The sequence below is a fragment of the Ostrinia nubilalis genome, chromosome Z (assembly GCF_963855985.1).
Source record: "Ostrinia nubilalis chromosome Z, ilOstNubi1.1, whole genome shotgun sequence".
Lineage (NCBI taxonomy): Eukaryota > Metazoa > Arthropoda > Insecta > Lepidoptera > Crambidae > Ostrinia > Ostrinia nubilalis.
In genome coordinates this window covers 21,424,898-21,438,855 of record NC_087119.1, presented here as the reverse complement: position 1 = coordinate 21,438,855, position 13,958 = coordinate 21,424,898, and the positions used below count along the sequence as shown (strand labels likewise).

Genomic DNA, 13,958 nt, shown 5'->3' with positions numbered 1-13,958 from the left:
GGTTGATAAGAAATGAAGTTGTTTCCTTAATTATCTCGGAAACTAGCCTGAATTTTTGGCTCAAACTTTGAGAACGTATTCAGTGTGACGTATACATGCTCCCATTAAACGGAACGTAGCTGATTTAGAAGGACCCTATATAAGCTATAATTTATGCCGATATGTGACACTAAATTTCACGCGGGTGAAGCCGCGGGCAAAAGCTAGTTAAAAATAAAAGTTTATAAACTTGATTAAATTGTAACCGATCCATTCAACTGGCAACAGCGAAATCATCTACTCAACATGGCATGCCATCAGGCTTATGGGCTGAACATTCATACATACATACATTTTACCAAGAACATCATTTTTGATACATCGCTGGACGACTCCTCGCACTCGTCGGAGGGCAGCGTGCCGTCGGAGCCGGGCGGCGCGCGGCGCCACTCGATGCGCCTCGCGGGGGAGCCGGCGCGGCGCCGCGTGTCGCGCTTCCTGCGCTCGGACTTCTTCGACGCCCCGCCGGACGAGAGTAGTTATGACCAGGCCTGGCTCACTGCGCGTGGTACATCCGATAATTACCTACAGCGAAGCGCCCCGCCGGCGGGTATTATATCAGTCGAGTGTCACGCGCGCGCCCGTCAGGACGCTGGCGTGCGTTGTAGTACCTAATTCTATGATCGAAGTATTATTTAAAAATGGACATAAAGAGAAAGAAATGTTATTGTGCGGCGTTCGAGTGTTTAAATTCGAAAATAAATCTACCGGATTTATCTTTTTTTTCGCTTCCCAAAGATGCTGAAAGGTATGTTGGCCATGTAGGTAATCAACAAATCTTAGGATAGTATAGGAACCTAACCTACCATGACTACTGCTCAGAAAGAATGCGTTCGTTCGTTTCAGCCAAATGACGTCCACTGCTGGACAAAGGCCTCTCCCAAAGTTTTCCATAATGAATGCGTACTTACCTACGTACCTCATTACAAATAAGTAGATTAATTATTTTTTCACTAGACAGCAACCCTAACAGCGTAAGAAGAGTTCAGAGGCACGCGATAGAAAGAGACAAAACTTGTAGGTGAATAAAATTGTAGGTACGTAGTGCTGTGCGAGCTGAATTCCACTGTATTGCGTCGTAGCAAGACTCGCATTTATTTAAATCGTCTTGCGGAGTAATCCTTCTGTACCTGTACTATTACTTATTCTGTGTTATGACGCTAGGCTGCGACTGCGTTTTGAGCTCAATCTAGCCGTCTCTTTATGACATCCAAGAAGCCTCAACAATCGGAAATCAGCATGTCAGTTTTTTAGCTTAGCGCCTGGCAATACAGTTGTTGTAATTTTTCAATGAGATTCTGATATTCCTAATATGAGTAACATGGAATATCTAAATACAATAAAAAGATTAAATTGACTGACTCACTGACATATCAACGCACAGCCTAAACGGCTAAACGTAGCCACTTGAAATTTGGAAGGGACGTAGCTTAGGTACCGTAGAGGTGCACCAAGAAAGGAATTCCCGAAATTCCCACGGGAACGGGAATTAGCGGGAAAATCCTTTTGTATGAAAAACCTAATCCGCTTAAGTTAGACGCTTGAAATGTGGCATGCAGGTACCTTAGTAAACTTAAAGCTTAGTTACAAAAGAATATTGCAAAATTCCCACGGGAACGGGAGTTAGCGGGAAAAAACATTTCTATGAAAAAATCTAAACCGCGTAAGATAGATGAACGGAATCCACGCGTACGAAGTCGCGGGCGACCGCTAGTTATTCATATTGCTGCTTCCGCCTCATTCTGATTCCCGTCGCTTTCTTTCCAGAGATAAAAGAGGACACAGCACGCCACGCGGAGTACCGCAATGTGATGACGTCACTGCCTTTAGTCGCGCGCAACACCGCCAGGAAACTGTTCGCGCACCTGCACTTCTTGACGACGATGGCGCATGCCAACAAAATGAGCGCGGAGAATCTGGCGTCTGTATGGGCGCCCACCATCATGCCCGCTGCAGTCGTAAGTTATAGACTAAGAGCTAGTGAACGCCAGACCTACGTCATTTTATAAAAGCTGAAAGTTTGTCAGCGTATGCTCCCAATATAGGATATAATGTTGGTGAATTATGAAGTTTGGGTCATCGTGGCTTTGGGAGCTACCCTAAAAAAACTGTCTGGCAAGGAGTTGGAACTGTCAAAACTGTCTGGCTGTTGGTGAAAATACTTCTAATTATTGTCCAAATATTATACGTAAAAATCAGATTTATTGGGATCCTATATAGGGAGCATACGCTGACAAACTTTCAGCTTTTATAAAATGACGTAGATCTGGCGTTTACTAGCTCATACCAGGCCTTTTCATCTCCGCGAGTTTACATCGAAAACAAAACACGCACGATAGCCCACCTACAGGATACTATTCGACAAGGCCTCACATACGAGCGAACATTGACTCACGCACGCGTATTCTTGTGTATGATGAAAGAAAATTAAGAAAATGGTGTACTAAATACTGTGCAGTATTTAACTGCCTAAATAATAATAAAAACACAGAATGCACTTTTTTAAGTTGCCTCAAGACACTGAGAGTAAATAAGTAGTTAATATTATTCATGATAATTCATGCTAAATCATGTATTTCCTCCGCCATTTTCCGCAGTTTGGCACCTCACGTCACATCATTTTACCGAAGTCAGCCCTATAGCTTCGGCGCAGTGCCGATCACTGACGTTTGTCAACAAAATGGTCCTTGACTCTTGAGACAGGCTAAATTACACCATATTGTTAATGACATTGAGCATACATTTTTTTAAATACTTTCGCGAAGTAAAACTTCTGTACGTAGTACTTATTATTATTCTGTGCTCATACTCTATTACTTCTGTTGTTACATCACCGTCTCAATCTTTTTAATCTTCGTTTACCACTTTGTCGACCCATTTGCTGGCAAAACGTTGTCGTCTCCACCAAAGGCCGTCCCAAAAATTTAACAAATACCAGCCCCGCGCTGCCCGCATCCCGTGACGTTTTCCTATGTGTGGTCACCACTTTTTTAATGTTTTGAGGTAATTTCTGTCTTGTCAATTCTGTAACTGATGGCCGTTGGGACAGAAAAGCTACTTAACAGATTATGACGTGAGCTATGTGCCGAACTTGGATTGTTGGGGATATTTAAGGACCTGGAGCGACTATGGTTCCAATGGCAATTCTGCGACTCACTCTAAGTAAAAGTCAAAATTATTCGGTTACCTTGGATGCCTAGAGAAAATCAGAGTAAACCTGAAAATGACTAACAATAGACAGGTTTAATGTGCAAATCAGTAATTTCGTACATTACTAATAAAAAGTTACACTCGTTGAACAGTAAAGTGACGTTTCTATACTAAACGTCACTATAAACAAGCGTTAAACGAGTGAATAATTTTTATAATTATTGGTTAAAGTACAAAATTAAATGAACATCACACAAAGACACACCTTCTCACTTTTTCAGACAAGCGACAAACTCCAAACTGCGTGGTCCACCAGAGAGGTGTTCGTGGTTCGAGATCTGATAGCGAATTTCGAAGCGGTGTGGGAGCCCACTGATGCGGAAAAGAGACGGGAAGCAGCAGTCCGTCGCGTTCTAATGACGGTGTTGGGGGCAGCGGCGCCCGCGCCGAAGAAGGCTGCGGGAGACCTCCGAGCGTGGATCTACGTCAAGGACAGAAGCACGTGTCACCAAGTTACGGTACGTATCAGATCACCATTGTCGTTAAAAATATGGAAGGGCTGCAATCTTGTGTTTGATTGGTTAAATGAAATTCATGGCAAACACTTTAGTTTCGATCGAAAAGTGTTCTAGATGTATTATGTCGTTGCGGGAGAGATCATTGGAATCGGAAGCTGCTTTCTTCATATGGATTTTTTTAAAGTGAAATTAGTTTAGCTGGCTGATAACTGAAGCGATATGTAATTGCAATTGCAAACTTAACTTTATCATCCAGTGAGTTTTTGATGCTACAAACCTTCTTATTTTATTTACAGTTGACGCCAAACAAAACGTGTGCAGATGTATGCATAGAGCTTTGTGAGAAAGCCAACATGGAGTCACATCAGCTCATGATCGAGGAAGTGATTTGCAACGAGTCTATGAGGCGCATAGTCCACATCGATGAAGTGGTCCTTGATGTGGTGTTAAGGTCAGTAAACTCATTCATCATCAGTTGATCGCCATTCATTTTTCATTATTCAGCTACAAGACGCCCACTGCTGAACACAGGACTCCTTCAATGTTTTCCAGATTGGAAGTTGGTAGCAGTCTGCAGCATATCAGTGGTGGTAGTGGTGTTAAGTTTCTTGTATTTGACGTCTACCACAAATAGTAATATGTAGGTAGGGCAGGTGACCCGGTTTTGGCCATTTTAAGAATTTTTTAGACTTTGAGGCTATATAACGACGGTCCCTACGTATAAAAACGTATCTGAAAACGGCCAATTTTACAGGAGAGCGGTTTGAAGGTTTAAACATGTGTAGCTCGCGTTCTATTTATCATACATTGATGAAATTTGGTATAATAGTTTTATATGAGGTATATTTTATAAAACATGAAGAATTATCGAAAAATAATCACAATAAGTGTATTATTTGTCATTTACTCACTTATACAACGGAAAGTTTCTAATTACAAATGACGTAGGTGGTACTTACTAACTTTTACGTTGGAGCAATATATTTGTTTAAATTATTAACTGCCACATAAGTAATTGTACACGGGAACAAAGTTCAGCTACTACTGACCGTAACTCTCACTCTAGGCCCATAGTCCTGCTCGACGAGGCATAACAGCGTCCCGCCTCGTTTCCCAGATAGTTGCATTTTGGAGGCACTCAATACCTTAAGATTCTTCCTTATCTAAGGGGTCTTTTGACTGAAGAATACTTGTAGAACCGGTAAATTTTCTTTGTCAATAGTGTCGGCCAGGTTTGACAGCATGGCATCGAGTCCGAAGATCCACATGGCTCTTTTTTGAGTTCGATCTTGTGGAACATTGAATACAACTGGGTACTAAATGGAACCCTTTTCAAGGGATATTTCAAGGTATCATCTATCATGCAGATAGTTTCATCATTACAAGAATATCCTCATAAATAAATAAATAACTTTCACAGCGAGGCGGCTTGCCTGGGCGCCACAGACGGCATTATGGTGGCCCTAGGCCAGGGACCACATAAATTTAAAGGCATCCCTGATACCTTCACCTGACGCCCACACCACTGTCAAAACTAAGGCCCAGATGAAATATCTAAGAGTTATCCTGTTAAATACTGTTAATCACCAGTGGCGCCAAGTAGTGAGCGCAAATACGGTGACCTTAACTATATAACCAGTGGCAGCTTGCACTTTTTCCAATCCGTCGCCGTGCGAATGGAAGACAGCTTGCTTTTTCGTGGCTGCTTCCCTAATTTGGAGGTCCGAAAACTCTATGTCGGAAGGCTATGGAGAAAGGCCGGGAGCTCTATACTGGTACCCTCAAAAGCATGATTCTGTCCCATCTAAGGCATCACCCTCATAGGGATGGGTAACGCCCATAAGGGCAATGCCCATCTTCTAAGACCTTAACAGGCCCAGAAAGTCTACAGGGCTACATTGTCGGCTTTAACGCAGCGTGAAGAACGAGGTGAAAGCTCCGCCATAGGAGGACAGAGAGGCCGTTTGACGTGAGACTCGCTAGACTGTGCTGTAGTCTAATAGTTGATAAACCACCTCGCCGTGGGCCGTGGCTAAGTTGGGTCGCCGAACCTTATTCGCACTCGTGCTGAAGTTTAAGGTTGCTCTAGAGATCGTACCATGACTGGGCACGGATCCTTCGAGCCCTACCTGTATTGCGGTGGCTAGGAGCATACGACACACCATATTCTTGCGGGATAGCATAGTCAAAGCTATGTGGACGGTAACAATAGTTGGGTGGTAATGAAGCACCTCTATCTGAGAAGACAAGGTGCCGCAAGAAGCTGCAGTATGATAGCGCGACTACGAACCAAGTGCGGGTGCATTTGAATTCGCTCCAGGGAAGGTGACAGTATGATTGCCTCCTATCTTCCTTCCTCGGTAATGGCCAGCGTAACGGGGGCGTGAGGCCGCACGGGAGGCATTGCATAGATAGGCCACCACCACAGTCTGCTGATGGTGAGTGTGTGTACGGAAAAGCTGTGTACTTCCAGTTGCTCTCGTCCCAACTGTCGCCGTGTAGGTGGGAGATCTTTGTCCGGAATCTCAAAGTTAGCACTTATAGCGAGTGACGGGGCACCAGGGTATTTTTAGTGGGTATACCTCATCCTTCTGACGGGTATATGTTTGCAATATCATGTAAGCATTATCATGTAAGGTAGTAGATTCTAAATGCAGTTAATTTAAACTTTTGTTTGTAAGTGTTACCTGCTTATCTTTATTTCTGAATGCCCTAATATGCTTTATAAATAAATAAAATAAATTTTACGATTTTTTACTTGTATCTTGTATTATAAAGTAGCATAGGAGAAGAACTTGGTTGCGTTGAGTCTAATAAATGACCGTAGATACTTCAGTCGTGTTGTATATCATATTTTATATTGTTTTGTCTTCTCTTTTATGTCCACCAGATATTGTTAAAATACCATTTCTCAGCGTAAAACACCGTTACTGGCACTAACTTACAGACATAAAACAAACTTTTCCAAAGTAAAACATTTATAGTGGCAGTTACGGCTAGAAGATACTTGAATTTTCCGACGTAAAAATAAGTAAGTGCCACCTACTTATAAAAGTAACTTTAATTGTCCGGAGTAAAACAACGCAAGTACCTTATGCCTACAGTTAACTGATTAATTTGCCGTTGGTATAATGTTGAGTGAAATAAATTAAGTCAGAAACCATAATAATACCTATTTCCTTCATAAATTACGTATCAATTTACTCGATCTGCGCGAATAAAAGTGGCAGTTGCGGGGCTGGGCGCGCGGAGTAAGGCGTGTGGTCCAACGTAAAATTTCTTAACTCCCAGTAATGCAAATTTACTGCGGAAATCGTTCTAATTTTGTAGTTGCGGGATTTGTTTTTTGACGTTTTAAGGTTCAATTTCAATAAAAACTATGTTTTTTTAACTGAGTCGAAACTGTTGGGTGCTCTGAAGGTTTTGCAAACAAAAACGGCAAATCACGGAACTGGTAGATACTGAATTATACGTAGGGACCGTCGCAGTTTTTGTTATCACGGACTTATTTCTTGTAAAAAGTGATTAAATATAAATTTAGATCTAGCCTAAGGATACATTTTTTTTCATAATGATTCAATGGAAAAATAATCCTGTAGAAAAGAAAAAGAAATGGGAATTTGTGCCATTTTTGGCCAGCTTTACCCCATTTCTGGACACAGTCATGTGCCAGTTCTGGCCATCAAAATTCATTAAAAAAAAACAAAAACTACCCGACGGATTTTAACGAAACTTGGTACAATTATTTTTCATACTCCTGGGCAGGTTATAGTATACTTAGGAATTCCCACTTGAACGGGAAATAGCGGGAAAATCCTTTTGTATGAAAAATCTAAACTGCTTAAGTTAGACGCTTCAAATTTGGTATGTAGGTACCTTAGTAAACTTAAAGCTTAGTTCCAACAAGGAATTCCCGAAATTCCCACGGGACCGGGAATTCGCGGGAAAAACCTTTTGTATGAAAAATCTAAACTGCTTAAGTTAGACGCTTGAAATTTGGTATGTAGGTACCTTAGTAAACTTAAAGCTTAGTTACAAGGAATTCCCGAAATTCCCACGGGAACGGGAATTCGCGGGAACATCCTTTTGTATGAAAAATCTAAACCGCTTAAGTTAGATGCTTGAAATGCATGCAGGTACCATTGTAATTTTAAAGCTTAGTTACAACAGGATATTGCAAAATTCCCACGGGAACGGGAGTTAGCGGGAAGAAACATTTGTTCGAAAAAATCTAAACCGCGTAAGATAGATGAAGGGGGTAAAACGGGATCCACGCGTACGAAGTCGTGGGCGGCCGCTAGTATTAAATATAATATCTCAGCTCGAATTGAAATTACAATTAAGGAGATCAACATTAACCTATAGTATAAGTTTATGCGGTTAGTACTGGAACAATTCTTTTCACAACACCGATTTTTTTAGTATTTGGTTTCGATGGAGGCATTATAATCGTAACTCTGAAAATGAATCGATTACTTATATCAAAATAGCTAAGTAATTAAATTGAAAAATCACGATAATAACTAAATGGCCAAAAGTGGGGTTCTTCGTGCACCACTTTTGGCCAGGCATATTGTGGCCAAAGATGGGAAAATTCATTCATTCTGGCTCCATTAGTGGCCACCTCTCATAAACCCACTTAATAAACAAATAGCGATAAAATATCATTAGTACCACTTAGACAGTGTATTCTTTATTAAGGATTAACATAAACATTTAAAAAAATAAGAAGTATTTAGAAAATAATGATTGTTTACTCACCCGCTCGCCTTAGCCTTTTTGCTAAGACTTAAAACAATTAACGCTTCTCAAAAAATAATGACTTGTTGGATTGAAGTGAAGCTTGACACATCAAAGCTGTTAACGCTATCAGTGTTGCTAATATTAGATATTTTTATTCCCGTAAACCATAAAGTAATATATTAGTCTTTGCCTTAGTTATAACGATTTGAAGTTCTAAATGGCCACAAAGGGGTCGGTGGCCACAACCGGGTCACTTGCCCTACTACCACAGAATAATAATAAGTACTACGTACAGAAGTTTTACTTCGCGAAGGTATTTAAAAAAATGTATGCTCAATGTCATTAACAATATGGTGTAATTTAGCCTGTTTCAAGAGTCAAGCACCATTTTGTTGACAAACGTCAGTGATCGGCACTGCGCCGAAGCTATAGATGACCCACGCTGAACTGTCCCACCAAACTCAATGACAGGGGGGCGCTACCATCGTTCAACTATATGGTTTCCAACATGGCAAAAATCGGAACCAGCGATCCGGTATTGACGGTGGCGCCCCACTGTCAATGTCATGCATAGGACAGTTCAGTATTTTGGAACTATACAGGATGTTACTTTGCATTCTTGCCATATTTACAGAGGTTACTATATTACTGATACTGAACACAAATCCGTAAAAAAATAATGCCCGAAAAAATTTTTTTTTAATCTTGAGTATTTTATTTTATCGACAATCTGTTAAACACACCACTAATTATCGTAACGCATGCACATCACTTGTTGGCGATGGCGATGAAGACTTTTTTACTTTTTATTAAATTTTTAAATATCTATTGCAATCTATTGTCTTTAAAATGTCTTTTTGACACTTGTAAAAAACTGAGAAATCCATCAAACACAAATCACGTTATAAATAATACAAAAATGACTGAAGTGTATTCAAACAACGAATAATTTAATCAAAATGGTGCTTGGAGTGTCTGCAAGACGTCTTAAACGAAATGCTTGATGACGTACCCTTAGCGTTACACCAAATGCTCTACTACCAGCAGGATGGTGCTCCCCCACAATAAGGACGTCAAGTGCGCGAATAATACGTTTGGTGAACAGTGGATTGGACAAGGGGTCCAGTAGCTTGGCCACCACGATCCTCGGACCTAACACCAATGGACTATTATTTTTGGAGTGACTTGAAACGATCTGGTATGCGCAGAAGAGATAAAAAGTGTAAACGTGTTACGTGAAAGGATTGCTTCAGCGAAACTGTGAGACAAAACGTTTATGTGTTGCGAAAACTAAAGCAAAATACCTACGCTTCGCCGTGCTAGACTGTGCCTTCATCAGAACGGAGGACACTTTGAACACTTGCTTCGCAGTACGTAAACTTTGTAAGTAGGAACTCATAAATAAATAATTAATTGTGAATAAGGTGATTTCATTTCATACTTAATTTATTAATTTGTAAAAATAGGGAACAATGTTATAAATTAATTAAAAGCCTAATAATTATTACGTATTTTTGACGGTCCTAAGCCCGTAAAGTAGAAACTGAGAGTAGAAAGGAAAATCTAAAATCAACTGAAGAGTATTTTAAAATAATTATTATGACTGGATAAAAAGGCTGGTACCCAGAGCTATAAAACATCACAGATTAATAAGAACTAGGCCACGCCCACTAGGTTTATTCCACTTGCACCTGTAGAAAGTGCGAGACAAAATTGGTTTATTCCAATTTGTACTGCAAAACCAAATTTACTAAAAACTCAGTGTACTTTCTTTATGGGAGTCTCTTGTTTATCTTAAATAATAGGTATTGGTCCCTACTTTTATCTCTGTGAATATGGCAAGAATGCAAAGTAACACGGTGTATAGGGCTGACTTCGGTAAAATGATGTGACGTGAGGTGCTAAACTGCGAAAAATGGCGGAGGAAATACATGATTTAGCATGAATTATCATGAATAATATTAACTACTTATTTACCTCTCAGTGTCTTGAGGCAACTTAAAAAAGTACATTATGTGTTTTTATTAATATTTAGGCAGTTAAATACTGCACAGTATTTAGTACACCATTTTGTTCCATCATACACAAGAATACGCGTGCGTGAGTCAATGTTCACTCGTATGTAAGACCTTGTCGAATATTATCCTGTAGGTGGGCCATCGTGCGTGTTTTGTTTTCGATGTAAACTCGCGGAGATGAACAGGCCCGAAACTACGTACAGAAAGTTTCTTCGCGAAAAAAAATGTATGCTACTATGCCCGTTTTCGATGCCTTCTCGGAGAGATGAATAGGCCTGTGCCTGCTTCTTCTTATCGTGTCGACGACTGTGCCTACTAATCCTACTAATATTATAAATGCGAAAGTTTGTGTGGATGTTTGTTACTCTTTCACGCAAAACTACTGAACGGATTTTGATGAAACTTTACAGTATTATTGTTTATAACCCAGAATAACACGTAGGATAATTTATGACGATCTGTGACAAACTAAATTTCACGCGGGTGAAGCCGCGGGCAAAAGCTAGTTTAAGAATAAATCAGTTACCATTGCTTGATTTGTTGTCATTACTTTGATGATTAATTCTTTCTTTTTTTTTTTGTTTTAGGTGGGGCTACTGGGACGAAGAAGACAGAAAAGACAACTACCTTCTAGTGAAAGACAATAAAATACTAAACGAGATCGAAGCTCTGAGGCACTCCAATTCCCTCGTCTGCGGAGAACTGAAGCTAGCAACGGAATCTATGAGATCCTTCAAATTGCACATGTTTGAAGTAAAAAATAGCAAACTTTGCTATTTCAAGGACAAACAGGTATGAAAGTGACTTTCAAGCCCTTCGTTCGGTAGAATTCTTTGTATCAAGTCATAGAACATTTAATTACATTTAACATACAAAACATGAAATGTTCGCAATAGACGCAGCGTGGGACGTCCACCCACAAGGTGGACGAACGACCTGATAAAGGTAACAGGAAGGCTCTGGATGCAGGCCGCTACCAACCGTGTGATGTGGAAGTCATTGGGGGAGGCCTATGTTAGTGCTGAATATAGGCCTAGGCCATAAGATGTCCTGTAGTCCAGTCATTATAGTAAGTTCACCTCGGAATTCGAGATACCCAGCTGTAAGTTTGTAAATACTTGTATATTGACACCCTAAAAGTTGTCTCAAAACCTACATATGGTAGGGTGTAAGCAACTATTAAATTTCAAAGTCAACGGTCATAAAAATCGTTTTTTTGTGCTTTTTTAGATATATCTCATTTCCTATGGGTTTTTTGCTATTTGTATTTATTTATCAATATTTTAGAATACAAAATTCTCTACAAATTTTGTTTAAAAAATTTTTTTATATGGTGAACCGTTTTCGAGATAGAGGGCGGAGAGCGCGCAGTCACTGCATCACTTCAGATCAACTTAAGCGGTTTATATTTTTCATACAAAAGGATTTTCCTGCTAATTCCCGTTCCCGTGGTAATTTCGGGAATTCCTTATTGTAACTAAGCTTTAAGTTTACTTTGCTGTTAATATACACCACTTAATCCATAAAGCTCATGTTGCACGATTAACCATAGAGTTAATATGGGTCAAGGCTCATGTAGGCATTGGTGGTAATGAGGCAGCTGACTTGGCTGCTAAGGCTGCGGCTTCATTAGAGACAATTCCTGATTTTAATAAAGTTCCCATAAGCTACATTAAACACAAAAATAAATAATATCAGAACAGGAATCCAAAAAACTCTACTCTACACCAGATAATTGCGCGTACACCAAATCCTGGCTCCCTTCGTATGAAAATCTTATCGAGTTCATATCACATATCAAACCCTCCTTTTCTATTACTCAGTTACTCACAAACCACGGATACCATAAAGAATACCTCCACATATTCAAGATTACTGACAACGACACATGTCCCTGTGATAATATAATCACCCAATCAATGTTGCATCTCGTTGGACTGCCCAAGATTTCAATCAACAAGACTTAGCCATAATTATAGTTTGCCAAATTTACAACATCGACCCATTCAATTTCCAACAAATTATAACTAAGCAAGATTCTATAACAACATTTACCACCCACATTGAAAACATAGTTAGCAACCTAAAATCTTTCAACAATTAAAATTCCAAATCACGTAGGAGAGAGCAACGCGTAAACCGATAGCGCCGCGCTCTCTATGAAATTATAAGCGCCCAAATTAAAAAAAAAAAAAGATACTTACCTACATGCCAAATTTCAAGCGTCTAACTTAAGCGGTTTAGATTTTTCATACAAAAGGATTTTCCCGCTAATTCCTGTTCCCGTGGGAAGTTCCCTAAGTATTACTATAACCTGCCCAGGAGTATGAAGGATAATTGTACCAAGTTTCGTTAAAATCCGTCGAGTAGTTTTTGTTTCTATAAGGAACATACAGAGAATACAGACGGACAGACAGACAGACAAAAATTTTTTGGCATCAGTATCGATCACTAATCACCCCCTGATAGTTATTTTGAAAATATATTTCATGTACAGAATTGACCTCTCTACAGATGTATTATAAGTACTAGCGGCCGACTATAATATCTCGAAAACGGTTCAACGTATAAAAAAATTTTTTGAAAAAAATTTGTAGAGAATTTTGTATTCTACAATATTGATAATAAATACAAATAGCAAAAACCCATAGGAAATGAGATTTTTCCAAAAAAAGCGCAAAAAAAACGATTTTTGTGACCTTTGACCTTAAAATTTAATAGTTGCTTACACCCTACCATATGTAGGTTTTGAGACAACTTTTAGGATGTCAACATACCTACAACTATTTACAGACTTACAGCTGGGTATCTCGAATTCCGAGATTCTTACCTAATTTAAGCTTAAATGACTGGACTACTGTGGCTGAAATGATGATGATGAAGATGGGCCCAAAAGATAAGGAGACATGTAAAGTGCCCCATATAAGGGCTACCTTTTCTTTTTTGTTATTTACTATATTTTGACATTCATAAGTGCCACTTGTGGTCTAAACTGAATAAATATTTTTTGATTTTGATTTTGATGAGATGAAATATTAAACAGCTTGATGCATTTTTCCATTTTGCTGTTAAATAGAAACAATATTATTTTTCATTACAGGGTTCGCACAAGATCGAAGAATGGAATGTGAAAGACATCCTATGGTACACCGGGCACGAACCTAAACGGAACCCGCAGTCTCGGTGGGCCATCACTTTCATTCCGCGTAATAACAAACAGAAGAGGTGAGTTCATTCACGAAGACGCTCCCCACCAATTTTTGGTCGAGGGAAGCGCGGGATGCGGGGAGTTTTATCCGATCTAGAGAGATGCCAACTAATGCGTTGAGTTCGACTCACTGTCGCATTAGAAATTCACACATACAGAGTAATCAAAATAAAAACAATACGACGAGAGTGTCTTGCACACATTGCATTCAGTGCTACTATTCATCCGCATACCTACCAGGTTGCAAGTAATGTACGTACAACACCACTACATACGCAGTGA

The 13,958-nt window shown here is 39.7% G+C and overlaps 1 protein-coding gene across 2 annotated transcripts in view; it reads left to right on the top strand.

The window, feature by feature from the left end:
• The window catches only part of LOC135086553 (arf-GAP with Rho-GAP domain, ANK repeat and PH domain-containing protein 2), a 264,488-nt gene that overhangs the window by 245,884 nt on the left and 4,646 nt on the right, over positions 1-13,958 (top strand). For both annotated transcript variants that reach the window (XM_063981295.1, XM_063981294.1), the window contains exons 7-11: positions 1,807-1,997; positions 3,471-3,707; positions 4,004-4,158; positions 11,056-11,260; positions 13,569-13,693. In XM_063981295.1, coding sequence (XP_063837365.1) covers positions 1,807-1,997; positions 3,471-3,707; positions 4,004-4,158; positions 11,056-11,260; positions 13,569-13,693 — 913 coding nt within the window. The remainder of the gene's footprint in view (positions 1-1,806; positions 1,998-3,470; positions 3,708-4,003; positions 4,159-11,055; positions 11,261-13,568; positions 13,694-13,958) is intronic.